At 36.4% G+C, this 18192-nt stretch overlaps 1 protein-coding gene across 1 annotated transcript in view; it reads left to right on the top strand.

Annotated features, from left to right (window-relative positions):
• FHIP2A (FHF complex subunit HOOK interacting protein 2A) overlaps nt 1–11735 on the top strand; it is a 46985-nt gene extending 35250 nt beyond the window's left edge. The window contains exons 14-17 of the mRNA XM_064373809.1: nt 2357–2500; nt 7987–8127; nt 8473–8576; nt 8679–11735. Of these exons, the coding sequence (XP_064229879.1) occupies nt 2357–2500; nt 7987–8127; nt 8473–8576; nt 8679–8784 (495 nt within the window). The 3' untranslated portion in view covers nt 8785–11735. The remainder of the gene's footprint in view (nt 1–2356; nt 2501–7986; nt 8128–8472; nt 8577–8678) is intronic.
• Nucleotides 11736–18192: the final 6457 nt, after the last annotated feature.

Here is an 18192-nt window from a genome sequence, read left to right as displayed (position 1 = left end):
GAATTCAGGATCTTTTTGGATGAATTTTCCAGCTTTTCTATCTTTATTTCTTGCTATGACTTTTGCTCACTATCCAAATATAACATTTACATGCATTTATTGATGCGATTCTGTTTGCCTACAAGTTTTCCTCTTGTTTCTCACCCACAATGTGATATCTATATTCCTACACTGTCTTCAACATCCAGATTAAATGCCACCTCATGATTTATTCTTTTTACCCTCTTCCTCCTCTCCCTCCCCAACAGTAAAGGTAACTACTTGTCTTTATGCACGTGGCATTATCTCTGATTTTTTGTGGTCCTTTGTATTGGGGTTATAAGGTAATCAGTCTCTTGAGGGTAGGATTCATACTTGACCTACCATTGAATCCCACAAATATGTAGTGTAGAGCCTTATGCATTTTACAATATCAGTAACTATTTAGTATTTGTTGAATAAATAACTAGAATAAAATATTTCACATTTTGAAAGTGAATTTTAAAATGTAAATAGTCTAAATTTTGAAATTTCTCAAATCTGAAAAATGTACATTTAATTTTTATTTAAATTATTTGGATTGAAGTATGCTATTATGTATAACTAATCTGCATATGCACGTTGTTAATTCATAGTACTTTAACTCAAGTCCACATTAATACATGAATTCATCTGCATTAATACATGAATAAATTAATAGAGTAGCAAGTAACATTCAAATAACAAGTAAACACAATAAAAGTAAAATATATCTTTCAGCAGTACCGATTGGATTTTTAAACTATTTTTATTCTTTCTGTAAAGTTTATCTCATTTCCATTTTGTGATAACAAATGCAGTTATTATGATTGTTTCAGAAATATTATAAAAACAAGAAGGATAAAAGAAATTAAAATATTACTTTCCAAGTCAGAATATAAGAGGTATTAATATAAAAATGATTTATTAAAAATTGAGATTTGGCTTTATATAGAAAATAGTCTGTTGAAAGCCAAAGAGTTTAAAACTTGTGATATATTGAAGAAACAGTCTTTTTAATTGTTCTGAATTTTAAAAGTTGAAGTTAATGTTTCATGGTAATGATATGTTCCATTTTAATTTCAGGTAATTTATAAACTAGAGAGGTCAAAGTAATTTTGCTTTATTAAATCAGGAGAATCTGAAGAGGGAATGAATATAGGAGAAAACAGTGCTTTAAATTTCTTTTGATTAAATTCATTTGGGGGAGACTTTTAAAATTCATTTTTATTATATGAAATATTCTTGCGCTTGTACATATTCATATTGTTTGTTCCAGGGATAACTATCTGTAGTGAAAGACCAGGTTTTTAAAAAAATTATTTCCAGTTTGTCACAGACCAACACTTTTGTAAAATACAATAAAAATGAATTCCTGGCCGGGCGTGGTGGCTCACATCTATAATCCCAGAACTTTGGGAGGCCAAGGTGGGTGGATCACCTGAGGTCCAGAGTTCGAGACCAGCCTGACTAACATGGAGAAACCACGTCTCTACTAAAATACAAAATTAGCCGGGCATGGTGGCTCATGCCTGTAGTCCCAGCTACTTGAGAGGCTGAAGCAGGAGAATCGCTTGAACCCGGGAGGCGGAGGTTGCGGTGAGCCGAGATCACACCATTGCACTCCAGCCTGGGCAACAAAAGCGAAACTCCATCTCAAAAAAAAAAAAAAAAAAGAATTCCTACTATAGAAAAATGTAAAGGAAAAAAAAGACAATACAAACCCTGATTATTTTATAGTTAGATTCAACAGACATAAAACTCTTCATAGTCAAATTGTTAGGAACGTTTTTAAGTGCTTGCTCTTGCTTTTTGTGCTTATCTCATTGTGGATGGCAGTGAACACTTTGAGAACCAGCACTGGTCCATGGACCACCTTTGAGTAGCACTGTTTGATCCTATCATAACATTATGCCTAGTGCACATCCATTCTAGGAACGGCAGGCTTGTCTTCTCAGATAACATGCATCAGTTCATCTGTTGTATAAACGATTTTAGAATAAATTTGAAACTTGGCTAGGTCTGACTTTGCTTTTTAAATGTCCTCTAAATCTGTGATGAAAATAACTAAAGGGTTAAATTCCTTTAAAGGAAAGAGATGTTAGGAGTATTTTAGTAAAGTTAAAATACGTCTTTTTTTCATCAACTCATGTTGGTACCAGCAGTTAATATCTTACCCGTGCCCCTAGTCACAGAAAGATCTGAATCATCTCTTCCCCCTCTCCCTTGGCACCTCAAGCATAGGAGACATTCTGCATTCAAATGGTTTTTTATATGCCTATTTGTGGAAATCATTTCTATTTCATCTCAAAATGTTTTTGTTAGTTCTTTAATGATTCACATGCTTTTTTCCTCCTAGTTCCGGGACTACTGTGCTATCTGCTTAAGATGGGAGTGGCCTGGGTCTCCAAAAGCATTGGAAAAGTGCAATTTAGAAGCAGCTTTCTTTGAAGGTCATTTTTTGAAAGTGCTATTTGACAGAATGGGAAGAATTCTTGATCAGGTAATACACTTTAAAATACTAATTTTTATGTTATTTTGTTGCCATTCACCATGGAATCATCTTAAGTCTTAGTAGATCTTCAATAAAGTACTTTTATTGGTTTCTTACTTTTTCCACTGGATGACTTTTTCTTGAAGCTTGAATGCCAACAACTGGCAGATTTCTGATGCATTCTGTATGTTAAAACATTTATTTGGCCTGACAGCTGCTACAGCATTGTTTATTTTACTTCTCTTGATAGGCCATTCCTTAATATCCTTAACACATTTTGGAGATGATTAGAAGTGCTTTCCTTTTATGACTTGCTTAGCCTTTTAGTTAGTACATTTAGTACAAATACAGATACTCAATTTAGAAGACCCTAAATGTCATTTTGCATTGAATATTGAACACTCTGGTCTCCATAAAATTACAGAATAGTGTTAGATGAACCTGCCTTTTTAGATAAAGCTTGTGAATGATACTCATTTTCATAAGGGAGAGGTGAAATAAAAAAGGTTAATGCACTCCTCTAAAGGTGAATAAAAATCACCATCAGCTGACAGGTTGCTATGTACATCTTATCTGACTGTCAGGATAAATGAATTTGGGATTATGGAATCCCTCCTTCCATCTCTCATTGGCTCATAAGCATGGTGATGAGAGAGCTTTGAAATGCCTGACCCATTGGAATATAAACCTGAAATAACACAACTAGCATAGTACTTTCCTCAGTATAGAAACTGAGTTGACCAATTTGGAATTAATTTTCAATTGTAAATTAAAGTACTTGTTCTTTTTCTTTTTATTTGTTTATTTATTTTTGGCTTGGTTCTGGGAACAAAGTACTTGTTCTTTTTTAGCATCAGTTTAGTTAAATATTTATGTGAGCATAGGGAGTTATAAAAGAAATTTACTAAGTAGGCTGTCTTCAATAACCATAAAGTCAAATGAAGAAATTATAATATAAGAAGTATTTCACTATGTTAGAGTTTAGTCAGCATTGTTTCCGACAATAATCTATATAAAGGCCAGGTCTTTTTTTTTTTTTTTTTTTTTTTAACCTGTTAATAACATGTGCTATATTTCTAGTGTTGCTTGGTTGGTTGTTTTAAACCTGACAACCAAAGTATATGAATCTGGCAATAGGTGTTTTGGCTTACATATTATGGCTGTGCAAACCTCCTGGGTAGCCAGGATTCTTCAGGGGTGTGTGTGTGTGTGTGTGTGTGTGTGTGTGTGTGTGTTTGTATGTGTGTTTGAGCCAGTTTGCTAGGCGTGGTTTAAATTTGATTAAGCTAACAAGCAAGAGGTAATAGCAATGAGTATCAAGACAGTAATATTTAGAAATTTTGACCAAAAGTACTAAAAAAAATCTGAATTTTAAAAAGTAGTTTCTGAATTGAAAGCTCCACCCTGAATCTTCATACTTGAGCATTTTTTTCTATAGTTTGTAGAGTGCTGACACAAAATAATACATTGAAAACAGAATATCTGAAATGCTTAAAATACTTTTCAATTTCACCAGATAGCACTTCATAGCACAGAGCTGATTCATACACTGTCTCAATCATTCTTCCTGTAACCCTGTATCCTAGACAAGATAGATTTCTGGTATTATTTTACAAATGAGGAATCCTTGGTCTCAGTTATGTGACTTACAGCTAGTAAACTGTGGAGCCTAGCCTAAAACCTTTTGTCTTTGAAACTCTTGAGCCGGGTGCTGAGGGGCACACCTGTCATCCCAGCTACTCAGGAGCCTGAGACAGGAGGCTTGCTTGAGCCCAGGAGTTCAAGGCTGTAGGACTGAACCTAAGAATACTGTGCCTAAGGATAGCCACTGCACGCTAGCCTAGGCAACATAGTTGAGACCCTGTCTCTAAAACAAAATAAAAAACCTTTGATTTTCCAAGCCTTTTTGGTAAGAACATGGTATAGTTTGATCTCAAAGATAAAACACAAGTCCTGGGAAGCTACGCATTTTTGGCCTAGGTTTATTTTCTTTCTTTCCTAAACATTTTTGCTAAGGGTGATACTTGCTGGTATTTTATTTCTCTCTGTCTTCTTCTTTTTCTTTTCTTTTTTTTTTAGACGGAGTCTCACTCTGTTGCCCAGGCTGGAGTGTAACAGCATAATCTCAGCTCACTGCAACACCGCCCCCCGACCCAAGCAGTTCTCCTGTCTCAGCCTCCCGGCCTCCCGAGTAGCTGGGATTACAGGCACCTGCCACCACACCTGGCTAATTTTTGTATTTTTAGTAGAGACAGAGTTTCACCATATTGGTCAGGCTGGTCTCGAACTCCTAACCTCAGGTGATCCACTTGCCTCAGCCTCCCAAAGTCCTGGGATTACAGGCGTGAATCACCACACCCGGCCTTCTTTCTTCTTTTTTGTTTCTTTTTTTTTTTTTCTCTTTGCAGGGCATTTTCTTAGTAATATATTGCTAATGGGGTCTAGGTAACCTGGCTGAGATTAAAATTTAGTATGAATAGTTTGGAAATTGGCTAATGTCTTCGTGCATAATTGAGAAGTTATGGTATCAAGTATTCATAACACTATTGTGTTATCACAATGTTGATTTTAAAAAATTATAAACATTTACTATTGTTTGTAATGGTGGTGATTTTAAGAAGATAGTAAAATACTAAAGTCCATAGCCAAATGTAAAGAACACTGGGAACATTATAAGAAGGCTAAATCTTGTCCCTGTCCTGTGCGTGATGAGTTTGAATTTGATCAAGTAACTTAGCTAGTAGTCACATTTTCTAATTGCTAAAGTGAAGTTGATATTACTTTTTTAAGTCCGAGTTTATTATCTCAAAATTCGAGTTCAGGCCAAAAACATGGGCCAAGTCCATTTGGCATATCAGAGAAATCTGGCTTGCTTTCCTTTCAGGTAAATACTGCGTAAAGTATAAAATAAAGGGACCTCCAATAATAGATGTAAACACTTAACTATCAACAACCTCCAAAAAAGCCAGCTTGTTTTAAAGTTATCACCAATAGGAAGTAGAGACCATTTCAGAGTACAGTGAAACAATTTTATCTTGCTGAAATTTATTTTCATTTCTACAACATTAAGAAATAATTGGGTTGGCCTTAAATTTCTTAAGCAACCTATGACCTAGATTTATGTTAAAATAAACTACAAACCAAAGTAACACCACACAGAGAAAATACAAAGTCTAACTAGTAATATGTTTGTTTAAAGCCAAATTGTATTGATTTACTTATTTAAGCACCTACAGATGGCAAAATTTAGTGACCTAAAAATCTTAAATACCTGCAGTGAAGAGTCATGTACAATTCTAAACTTAAGCTGTATTTAAAATTTTTTTCTACCTTTTTTTTACCGAATGCATTATTTTAAATTATTTTTTGTAAATGATTTCTTCATACCTAAAATACAATTTAATGTGAATTCATTGTTTATTATGAGTTGAGTCTCAGAGGAAGGCTATTCTGTTGTAAATATTATCAAGGGGGGAGGAATGGAGAGAAGTTGGTTAATGGGTACAAAAATCCAGTTAGAAGGAATAAGTTCCAGTATTCAGTAGTATAGCAGGGAAATTAGTTAACAAAATTGTATATTTCAAAGGAGCTAGAAGAGAATTGTGATGTTCCCAACACAAAGAAAAGATAAACGTTGGAGTTGATGGATGTCCCAGTTACCCTAATTTGATCATTATATATTACACATTGTGAAATGTATCAAAATATCACATGGACCCCCAAAATAGGTACAATTATGGTATATCAATAAAAAAATACCAAAAAACCCCCAAGTACTACCAGTTAGGAGAATATGCTCTTAAACTATTCTTTATTGGAAATACATATTTCCTTTCAATTTCCTTGCTTACAGCTAGGTTTTGGGGAAAAAAAAGATGACTCAGGGGCAGTTTTTATTCTTTAAAAAAAATCTATGTTCATGAATATAGTAGTAAGTTAGAAAGACTAAAATTGGTGTAACAGCATAAGACTTGAGAGTTTTTGTATATGTAACAAAACGTGTTCATCATGGTGTTTGTAGCTGTGATGATTTTAAAAAGATAGTAAAATGCAGAAGTCTGTAGCAGAACTGGCACATGTGTGAGCATTCTCCACTAAATGCCAGGGATTCACTTTGTCATTACTATTCGCTGTGATCAAGGGTTTGCAGGTGGTTCGGTGGCTGAGAGTAAATCATTCCAATGTGGCGGCTGATACTGCGCTTGGTCCTGACTCCCTCTTCCCTCCTCTGTGCTGCACATCTGTGTCTCGTTCTTGCCACCTGGATTCTCTGCAGCCTCCTCCCTGTAGTTAGTTTTGTTCCAACCAATCCGTTCCCTTTGGTTGCTTAGAAGCAGCAAGCTGGAAGGGGTGAGAAGTTTCTGTTGAAAGTTCTGAGCAAGTAGTAGCAACTCTTTGTGTAGTCTGCCTTTTGCTTTGATGTTGACATACTCTGTAAAGCCCCTTTCTGTGAAGAATAAACAAACAACTAGAATTCAAGTAAAATTGCGATATTACATACAAAACAAGTGTGAGGAGCTGTACACAGATGTATAGCTGTTTGGGGAAAGTTAACAGTCATGCAAGAAATGAGATAATCCCTCTCTGTAATCACCATTTTGAACCTTCTCCTTCACTTTGAGGCATATGGTCATCATCAGTTCTATCCCCAAGTACTTTCATTCTGTTGACAAGGTTCTGTGATTTGACTTTATTTTACTGTATATGTGTTTTTAGGAATTGGCAGTAGTTGAATAATCTGAGGTGAGGTATATCATTTCTAAAATTCTATTACTATATTTAAAAATATGTAATATCTTCCCTTCTTGTTCTTTTGTCTTCTGCTCAACGGGTCTTCTGTAATTAATATTATATATGACACACCGGTGCTTTTTTATGACCTCTGGAACAATTTCCTTAATTGAATCAACCTGCATAAAATAAACATTCTCTGTCACGTTATTTATCCTTATGTGTTTATAAGCTTGCTTTTTATATATTTTTTTTTTTGTAAGTGTTAGGACTGTGATGTATGTAATTTGACTGAGATGATGAGAGCTAGTTTAGTTATAGATATTTTCATTGCAGAAGAGCATGTGGAGCGGGGAGGAAGATGGTGGATTCGCCTTTCTTTTTTTCTTTTTTTTGAGATGTAGTTTCACTCTTGTTGCCCAGGCTGGAGCGCAATGGCACTATCTCAGCTCACCACAACCTCCGCCTCCCAGGTTCAAGCGATTCTGCTGCCTCAGCCTCCCGAGTAGCTGGGATTATAGGCTTGTGCCACCGCACCCAGTTTTGTATTTTTAGTAGAGATGGGGTTTTTCCTTGTTGGTCAGGCTGAACTCGGGACCTCAGGTGATCCACCCATCTTAGCTTCCCAAAGTGCTGGGATTACAGGTGTGAGCCACCGCACCTGGCCAGATTCTCCTTTCTTAAAAAGATAAATTGAAGTAGTAAATTAAGTTCACAGGTATACATTATGATTAAATGTCTTTCTGTTTTTTACCTCTCCATAGCCATATGATGTAAACTTACAAGTAACCTCGGTGTTATCTAGACTTTCTCTCTTCCCTCATCCACACATCCACGAGTACCTTTTGGATCCTTATGTGAACCTCGCCTCTGGCTGTAGATCTCTCTTCTCTGTAATTGTCAGGGTGAGTTACTAGTTCTGTTATATTCCCTAGGATTGATAAATCTGTTCAATTAATGTTTATATCATTGTATGCAGTTAGTGTCACATAATGAAAAATATATCTACTGCTTAAAAGCAATTATTATATATTCTGAACTTCTATTTTAAAAATTATTTAAAATCATATATATAACTTTTATTTTAAAGAATTAGATATGAGTCCTTGATTAAAGATGATTATATAAGTAGTGAAAGTTTACATTCTTTATTAAATAGTAGGGAATGAAGTTGTTTTTTTTTTTTAAAATCCTGAGATTGTCTATGTAGTTGAGTTCAGGAACTGAAGTGCCTTACCTCTGTGATACAGGTTGTTGGAGACCTTATGCTTCGAATCCAGCGTATTCAAGACTTTACTCCCAAGCTTCTGTTAGTCAGAAAGCGATTACTTGGTTTGGAACCTGAGGGCCCTGTGTAAGTTAGTGTTTTACAAATTTTTTTAATCCAAAAATTTCAGTGAACTTAATGATCTGCTGATATCTTGAACTGATTGATTGTCTGTTTTTCCCTTACCAGTATTGACCACATCACACTGCTAGAGGGTGTGATTGTGTTAGAAGAGTTCTGTAAGGAGCTGGCGGCAATTGCATTTGTGAAATACCATGCTTCCTCCACACCATAAATAACATCTTTCAAGTAACTAGGGGAACAGAACTACTGTGTACATGTCATCAAAAAAGACTCAGTTCCACCCAGCCACAAGAGGATAAAAAGCCTTTTTAAACAAAGTATTGCTGTAAACTGGACAGAACCATTAAGAACCTATTGAGTGGACATTCTAGGTAAAATGTTGCATAATGTTGTTTTCATTGGCTTTATCGTAATGGTTCTATATATAAAATTGCACATTGTTGAATCCAGGATACAATCAAAGGAACTTCAGGAAATAAGCGTTTCTAATGACTGTGTGAAAAGCTGCAATATTTCTGATGTCATGACTTTGAGGATATTTCTGTTATTTTAATATCCTTTTAGGTAGCAAGGCATTTTGACATTCTCTGGGACTCAATTGCTTATATTCTTTTGGATTAATAAGTAGCAAAAAAAATCACTAATTTTATAACTTTTTAAGGTCAGAATTCTTATCAAACAAAATATGAAAAAAACTGTAAATGAGAAAAAAATACAATTCAGAAACCATTGAATGAATTAATTATAGGAGATAAAAATGTGTAGAGCACCATTACCTTTCTTCAGCTTTTTTAAGAATAACAATTTAATATGATAAAGAAATTCTTGATTAATATATATATATATTTTTAAAGAGATGTTCTTTTACTCTTTTGTGCACATAGCCATGTTAGTGATTGATTTTCTTCATGTATGGGTCCCAGTTTATTTCAACTGTGTCATTTTCACAACAATGTTGAATTTATGCTCACCATTGGTAGTGTTTGCTAAAATTGTATTTTTTTAAGCTAAGTAACATGTACTGGGTCTTGAACCTTTTTTCCCCCGCCTCTCTCCCTCTCAGAAAATTGCTTTATAAAATTGCTTTATAATTTGATTTTCTTATCGGAACGCATGGTGGTGTCTAGGTGGGGAGCTGACTGATAACCCGTAGGCAGCAATCAAAATGCCATTGGCTCTTTGATGTTTACATTTTTTTCTCTTTTGTTCAGTCTTTTGTTTCAAGTGATTCTAAAGAGATTAAAGGAAACAGACTTTTAAATGTCCTGTTTACATGTTAAAGGATTTGGGGAAATTGGGCATGTATGTGAATGGGTATACATGTAGGAACCTGTAGTTCAGCAGAGCTGCGCTGGGCACAGCATGCTTATACTTGATTGGCAAAATCGTGTTTGCTAGTCCACTTTCTATTTTTCCTTTAAGTGATGCTGATCACTCAAATACTGCTTTTAAGCTATTGTTTGTTTTTATTTGAAATGTTAAGCAGCAGCACTTTCCTCTTTATCTTTCCATTAACTGATATTTGGGGGAACAGGCTGTCAAAGGTTCCAGCTTGTAGGGAACTGTCACTACCCCCTTTAGGAAGTGATTCATGTAGCATGTTTGCGTATATACATTGTGTGGTGTGTGCGTAGAGCCTTGTTTTACACCTATCTGCTCATTTTGTTGTATTAGCTTTTCTGGTTTATTTTGTAGTTTGTTTTTGCTATTTATTAAGAACAGAATATCAAAAGATTATGAATCGCTTCAGCTCTAGAATACTTACCACTATTAAAACAGCAAAAAAGATTAAACTTCTAATTTCATGCAAATCTTTGTTAGCTTATTCTAAGATATTTGTTAAGCAAAACAAAGAAAAAACGAAAGTGGGAGATAGTTATTTTGTGTGTGATTTTCTTTAAATCATTCTGAATGCTGTGAAGGCATTATTCAGTTTGCTGTATTTTTTTAATCACTTTGTACAAGGAACACTTCAACATTTCCATTTCTAGATGTAGTAACAGTCTACTTTGATGTACGCGTATTTCAACTAAGGCATTAAGAGATATTAGGATTTCTTAATGTTTTCTTAGTGCTCAATAGGTGTAGTAGCAATGATATTACCTCTGAAACCAAATACTCTTTTATCCTTGATTTCACTATGGGACCTTATAACTAATCCATGAAACCAAGCTCAGAAAAGCTTTAACTCGTATATTTGTGTATGTGTATGCTGCTTCTGAAAATATAATTTTCCTAAGTTATTGTAATGACTTTAATTTGTAATCAGCTAAGGCTTAAGATTTCATTTGTTTCTCTTTTTCTTTTCTCCTTTTTTCTTTTATATTTAGTTCAGACCTAGAGCCAGTGCAGGCTCTCACAGTGAGTTCATTTATTAGTGAAATGAACTCACTAGTCTTTCTTACTGTCTGCTGACAGCTGACTATTTCTGTTACTCAGTACTTGCAAAAACAGTGACTAAGATGCCCTGTGTTGAGTGGAAAGCACCATCATAACAATTGATTGCCATAGCAAGTTCCAAAGCGAGTTTCAGCCTTCTTCACATTGGTATCAATATGCACATTTTAAAAAACTTTCTCACAATATAGTCTTTGGGTCTGTTTTTAGTTACGAGCCACATTCTTTACTGGATTGAACTCAGATTTGTCTTAGCCTATTGTCATATAATACTCACCTTCTTACTATGTAACATTCTCATAATGTATCTGTTTGTGCAATATGGAAGCTGTGAGTGGATTCATAGCTTTTTGGTTTAATTGTACATTATTGGGTATGTACATATGTATATATGTATATATATGGACCAAAATTCTTAGCTCGCTTACACTGTTGCTAGTGTAAAGATTGTTACACTTAATTTTACAGGGCACAAATTATGGAATTACTTCATAAATTAATGGTAATGTTAACATAAATTATTGCATTAGTGTACAATTACCATTTAATTATGAAGTCCAGTATTGACAGAAGAAGTTACAGTGAAGTGCTAAAACCACAAATTATATTTTGGGTTGTATAGTAAATCAAATGTGCATGTCATAGTGACTCTTGATGTGTTAAAACATGGTAGATAATCACATTTCTGGGCCCTGTAAAATAGTGTTACTGTAATACTCTGTTTTGCCTCCTGCCTTGTTTACATTAAACAGGATATTTGGTAAATTTTTTGTATTGAGCGTTGTGTAGGTTACTGACAGTGTTACCAACGTCTGAAATTCTTGGTCCATCCGTGGAGAAATTCTTCAGATGGTCATTGTATACCTACTCTCTCTTCAAAGGAAGTTGTGATCAAATTCAACTTTTTGTGCTAACAATGCATGCAGGACTAAGAGGGATGATCTAAAAAATAAATAATGTAATTTAAACAAAATGTCTTATGTTTTTGTAAAATTCTAATTGGGAACATTTTATCCAATGATAAATCTCAAACAACAGCTCTTAACTTTTTGCACCCCCAACACACAAAGGGATACAGCATACTACATACAATTGGTGTGGGTCACTATAGTATTCTAGGGAGAGGACAAAAAGCAATATATCTATTTGTGGAGGAGAGATGTGTAGCTTGAAAAATTCCCCCAGGTAAACCTCACATGTATTCTCCACTTTCCTTCTTAATAATCATTGCCCAAAAGGAAGGAATGTTTATGCATGTCTCAGAAAAACAATTTATTCTAAGCATTATTTCTTTTTTTCTTTTTTTTTTTTTTGAGACAGAATCTTGCTCTGTCGCCAGGCGCCAGGCTGGAGTGCAGTGGCATGATCTCGGCTCACTGCAACCTCTGCCTCCTGGGTTCAAGCGATTCTCCTGCCTCAGCCTCCCGGCATCCAGCTAATTTTTTTGTATTTTTCGTAGAGACGGGGTTTCACCATGTTGGCCAGGATGGTCTCGATCTCTTGACCTCATGATCCACCTGCCTCGGCTTCCCAAAGTGCTGGGATTACAGGCTTGATCCACCGCGCCAAGCCTTCTAAGAATTATTTCTTAATATTTTTCTAACACATATACAAACATTTCTCTTTAACTGACACTTAAAATAATTAGACTCTAGACTTACTCTACACTTGAGTATTTGCCAGAGTTTCTGAATTGGAAACAAAGATACATGAAATACACAACACAACCAGAAATAGAAAAAGCCAGTGATTAATCCCAACTACCTGAAGATTCTTTTCAAAATCACTTTAGATGGAAATAAAGATGATAGGTTGAAAGGATGGAAGAGGCAAGCATTAGACATTGAAGAATTGAAATCATCCTCCTTGCCCTGAGCTACTTCAAACGAAAGCTGTTTGGGGAATGCGTAATTGGATCCCCAGTCCAAAACCTGCTTCAAACTGTTAAGAATATAGCAGTGTTTCAGCTGGAAAACTAGTAATCCCAAGGGAATTTAAAGAATTAACATAAAACTGTAAAAGTTCAAGTTTTGCTGCAGTAATTCAAGTAAAAGCTATATCTGTTCTCCAAAAAAAAAAGATAAGCAAGCAGAAACATTGCATGTGAGTTTCTTGAATGCTGAATGATGCAGAAGAAATGGAGTATGTTTTAGTTGGTCTTACGGCAATAAAGAAAGTCGTTGCCTATGGACTGCCTAGCAGAAGATGAGTTTTTTTTTTTAATTTAATTTAAAGTTTCAGGGTACATGTGCAGGATGTGCAGGTTTGTTATATAGGTAAACGTGTGCCATGTTGGTTTGCTGCAGCTGTCAACCCATTACCCAGGTATTAAGCCCCACGTGCATTAGCTATTTTTCCTGATGCTTTCCGTCCCTCACCCTGCACCACCTCCCCACCCCGCACAGGTCCCAGTGTGTGTGGTTCCCCTCCCTATGTCCATATGCTGTCATTGTTAAGGTCCCGCTTATAAAAGTGAGAACATGCAGTGTTTGGTTTTCTGTTCCTTTGTTAGTTTGCTGAGGATAATGGCTTCCAGCTCTATCCATGTCCCTGCAAAGGACATGATCTTGTTCCTTTTTGTGGCTGCGTTGTATTCCATGGTGTACATATACCACTTTTTCTTTATCCAGTCATTTGGGTTATTCCAGAAAATCAGTTTTTAACTTTATTTGGTAATATACCCCACTACCTGCCTCAGGGAAATTCATCTAAGCCTGTTTCATTCACACTCACTAGTCATTGATTTGACTATTGTGGGCATTAGAAATTTCTCTGTTACATCATTTCTAAAAATGTATCAGAAGTAGGACATCCAAAAACCAAACAATAATTTTGTTTATTTAACACATATTTCTCGAGAACTTTCTATGAACCAGGTATTAAGGTGCTAGGCAAACAAAAAATGATTTCAGCCCTAAAGAAGTCACAGTCTTGGTGTGGTGTTTACAAAAATAAATTACAATGCACACTAGTGAACACTGTTAGAGAAACAAGACCCAAGCGGTGTGAGCACCAGGGAAAGGAAGTAAGGTGGCAAATCATCTAAACAGGAAAATCTGACCCTCAAGCTGTGCATGAATTTTCTGACTTTTAAGTATGTTATATATGCATTATTCTTACTTTTGGGTTATAGTCTTACTTTTGAGATATGCCAGATATTCTCAGAATAACCACAACAGATGCCAGGCGCAGTAGCTCACACCTGTAATCCTAGCACTTTGGGAACCTGAGGTGGGTGGATTACTTGAGGTCAGGAGTTCGAAACCAGTCTGGCCAACATGGTGAAACCCCGTCTTTATGAAAACTACAAAAATTAGCCAGGTATGGTGGTGCATGTCTGTAATCCCAGCTGCTCGGGAGCCTGAGGCAGGAGAATCGTTTGAACCCGGGAGGCCCAGGTTGCAGTGAGCAGAGATTGCACCACTGCACTCCAGCCTGGGCAACAGAGTGAGACTCCATCTCAAAAAAAGAAGAAGTTAAAATCATAACAGAGTCAACCTGGCAAAAAATGGAAATTTCTGCATCCTATTGTATTTGCCATGCTTAACTGTTGCCTTTCAGTTCATTCTGATGTTGGTATAAAGCACTAGCTCAAAGAATAGTGCTTTGGGCCCATATTTTCTCAGTTGATGAATAGTATTCGCTTGTGATTTTTGATCTGTCTCTAGAATTCTCATATAGTGAGAAGGCACATAGTCAACTGAAATACTAAAACCAAAAGATTAAATTGGACTTTTAACATGACCCAAAGATTAGGGATAAGATCTAGTTCCGCTGAAGTATTTGTAGAACTAAGCCTTTCTTCTTACTTTTAACTCAGTGCTCTTTTGATAGTATTCTTTATTCTCGCCTGGTTTGGGGCACAAAGCGGCTGCATATCCAATTAAGAGAGAACCAACCTAGGCTGATGGAGACAGTGAAGATAAACTCAGAAGCCACGTGCCGAATATGCATGGAGAGATGGGATGTGTAGACCTCCACTGGGCTATCGTCCCACAACTCCCATTCATTCCTGAAATCTAAGCCTGGAGTCAGGCTAGAAGGCAGGTGGACAAGCCAGAGCTCACTCCCAGCAAGATCAAGAGACTTCTGCTTCCTTCATACTCAGTCTTGAAGTAGCTTCAAGGAATTACCTGATTTCCCAAGTGTGAGTCTAAGGAGTTAAAATACAGTGTGATATAAATAAATAAATATATATATATATATATGGAGAGAGCGAGAGAGACAGCTAGAGTGCAGTGGCACAATCAGCTCACTGCAGCCTCAATTCAAGCAATCCTGCCTCAGCCTCCTGCGTAGCTGGGACTATAGGCATGTGCCACAATGGCCAGCTATTTTTATTTTTGTAGAGATAGGGTCTCACTATATTTCCCAGGCTTATGATTTTATATTATGATCTTCCTCTTCACTCTAGTTCAGGGGTCTCCAAGCCCCGGACCACAGGCCAGGACCAGTCCATGGCCGGTTGAGAACTGGGCCCTACAGCAGGAAGTGAGTGTCAGGTGAGTGAACATTTCCACCTGAGCTCCACCCACCGTCAGCTCAGCAGCAGCACTGGATTCTCATAGGAGCGCTAACCCTATTGTGAACTTGCATGCGAGGGATCTAGGTTATGAGTTCCTTATGAGACTCTAATTAATGCCTGATGGATCTCAGGTGGAACAGTTTCATCTCAAAATCATCCCCAAGTCCCTGCCAAAATTCTTTTTCATGAAACCAGTCCCTGGTGCCAAAAAGGTTGGGGACCACTGCTCCAGCTGGACTTAGTCAGTATATTGAGGAACTGACAGGGAGTCTCTTTAAAAAAAAAAAAAAAATATTTGGGGGGCCAGGCACGGTGGTGGCTCACACCTGTAATCTCAGCACTTAGGGAGGCCGAATCACCTGAGGTCAGGAGTTTGATACCAGCCTGGCCAACATGGTGAAACTCTGTCTTTACTAAAAATATGAAAAAATTAGCCAGACTGGAGCTGCATGCATGTAATCCCAGCTACTTGGGAGGCTGAGGCTGGAGAATTTCTTGAACCCGAGAGGCAGAAGTTGCAATGAGCCGAGAATGCACCATTGCACTCCAGGCTGGGCAGCTGAGCGAAACTCCATCTCAAAAAAAAAAAAAAAAGTGGGGAAAGTATATGTTTTTTAAACCATTAGGTAATACTTAGTACGTCTGTTGATTGAATAACCACATCTTTACATGAAGGTAAAACCCCTAGCAGACTGTCAGAAATCTAATTTACCACCATGGGTCACTTTGCTCTTAGAAAGGGAGAGTGAGGGGAAAGGGAAGATATCCTTTGATTTTTGTAGCTGTAAGTTCATAATCGTACCCATGTTGTGATGTGCATTCATTTGCATGGTGATCACACTATGAATTTCTTCCAATGATGTGCTAAAGATGTCAGGGACGGTATTCAGTTTAGGGAATCCAAACGAGCCAGGGACATGACCTGGGTCTGACAACCACTCTTTTTCAAGGCTGAGAACTATAATCACAACTGAAAGCTGAAGAGCTCGATGTGGTTCAGAAAAAAGAACAAGAGACACACCCAGCCCGTGAGATTAGGCAAGACAAGCAAAACCATCTCCAAGGCTGTTACTGCCTCAGGCCTGTGATTTATGGGTAAGGAATCATAAAATCAATTTTACTATAATGCAGAAAGATGAGGTGACACACAAATTCACTATACTCTGGATAAAGCTATATTTCAAATCCCTGAAGCTGAGATGTGTTTATATAATAACACGAGAAATGTATTCCTTATTCCACTCACAAGTAGAATAGCATGTAGGGTTTTAATTGACTAGATTTCTCAAGAGAGCCGTGTACTGAAGATTTCAAGAGGAGAAACAAATTAGCCGTTCCTTAAACATTATTCTTCCATGTTTAAAGTATGCTCTTCTACTTCAATCTCTTTATCCTGTTGCTCTTATCAGACCATGTAGCAGGTCACAGAGCATTTATGGTTCTATATTCTTTGCGGGCTGCTTCAATTCTGTCCTATGATCTTTATTTCCATTTTGTTTTAGAAATGATTAGAAAATAGACCATTGTTTTCTTAAGCTGCACTGGTGTTAGAAATGGAAATTGAGAAGAAAAAATCTACTTTTAAAATAAAATATTAGTAATGTACCTTGGACTCAACAACAAACAGGTTCCATTTTATAAAGACTTACATTTTCCATAAAATAATCCAATGTCATGCAGCTTCAAGTGAGCATTTCCCTGAAAGTACTGTTGGCAAGAGTACACGTGACTCATTGGAATTTGGGTTCAAAACCACATCCTAAAAATAACAAAAGCTATAAATGCAAATGTGCATAGCAATTTCTGGGTGTTTTTCTTTGGAATTTGACATTGAAATAAAAATAATTTTGCACAGTTCTTAATGGTTGGAGTCTTTTCATGCATAGCATATAATATGATTTATATTCATTGAGCTGAGTATTTCAAAGAAATTACTCAGAAATTGCTGATATACATCTTGCGAAATAGTGTTGCTCATTATCATTTTTATTTCAATGGAAAGGAAAAGACTAGGGAAGTGTAATTAATTTGACATAGATAATTCTGGGCTGAGCATTTTAATATCAACACCATTTTAAGGTCATTATTAAAATTTCTTCGTCTTCATTGTACAGCTTGCCATTGCTACATTCTGATATAAGACCATTGTGTTTTGGCCCTTCCTCCAGTGATCTGTGTAATCAATCATTTAACTAATACCATTAACTTCTCCTAACAGAGATACTGACTGTCAACCTTATTAGGTTAAGAAAGATGTTGGATAGCTGCAAATGCTGAGTTTTTCTACCGATTCCTGTGTTATTTTTAAAGACCTTGAAAGTTTCTCAGACCCTCCATTATATCCTTTATCTGTGAACTCTTCAGAAATCCTCACATCACCATGGAAGCTGACCCCTGCCTCTTAACAATGATTTTAAATAATATATATATATATATATATTTTTACAGGAGCAGTTAAGCTGCCCCAGTACCCCTTATTCATCAGACCACTGACACTAAGAGGCTACTCGACTTATACAAAGGCAGGCTCTACTCTCCTGATAGGACTTTCCTAAATGATCCTGCTTGGAGTGGAAAAAACTTTCCAGCTAGACACATAAAATATTATAATTGAGTGTTGGTTTCATAAATGCTGAGGTCTGAGGTCCAAAATGTATTGTATTGTTGCAAGCCTACAGTAACATCATCTGTAATGTT

The sequence above is a fragment of the Aotus nancymaae genome, unplaced genomic scaffold (genome assembly GCF_030222135.1).
Source record: "Aotus nancymaae isolate 86718 unplaced genomic scaffold, 86718_ANA_hifiasm-v0.15.2.pri h1tg000010l, whole genome shotgun sequence".
In the NCBI taxonomy this organism is placed as follows: Eukaryota; Metazoa; Chordata; class Mammalia; order Primates; family Aotidae; genus Aotus; species Aotus nancymaae.
The sequence above is the reverse complement of the archived record's forward strand: the minus strand, read 5'-3'. Positions and strand labels throughout refer to the sequence as shown.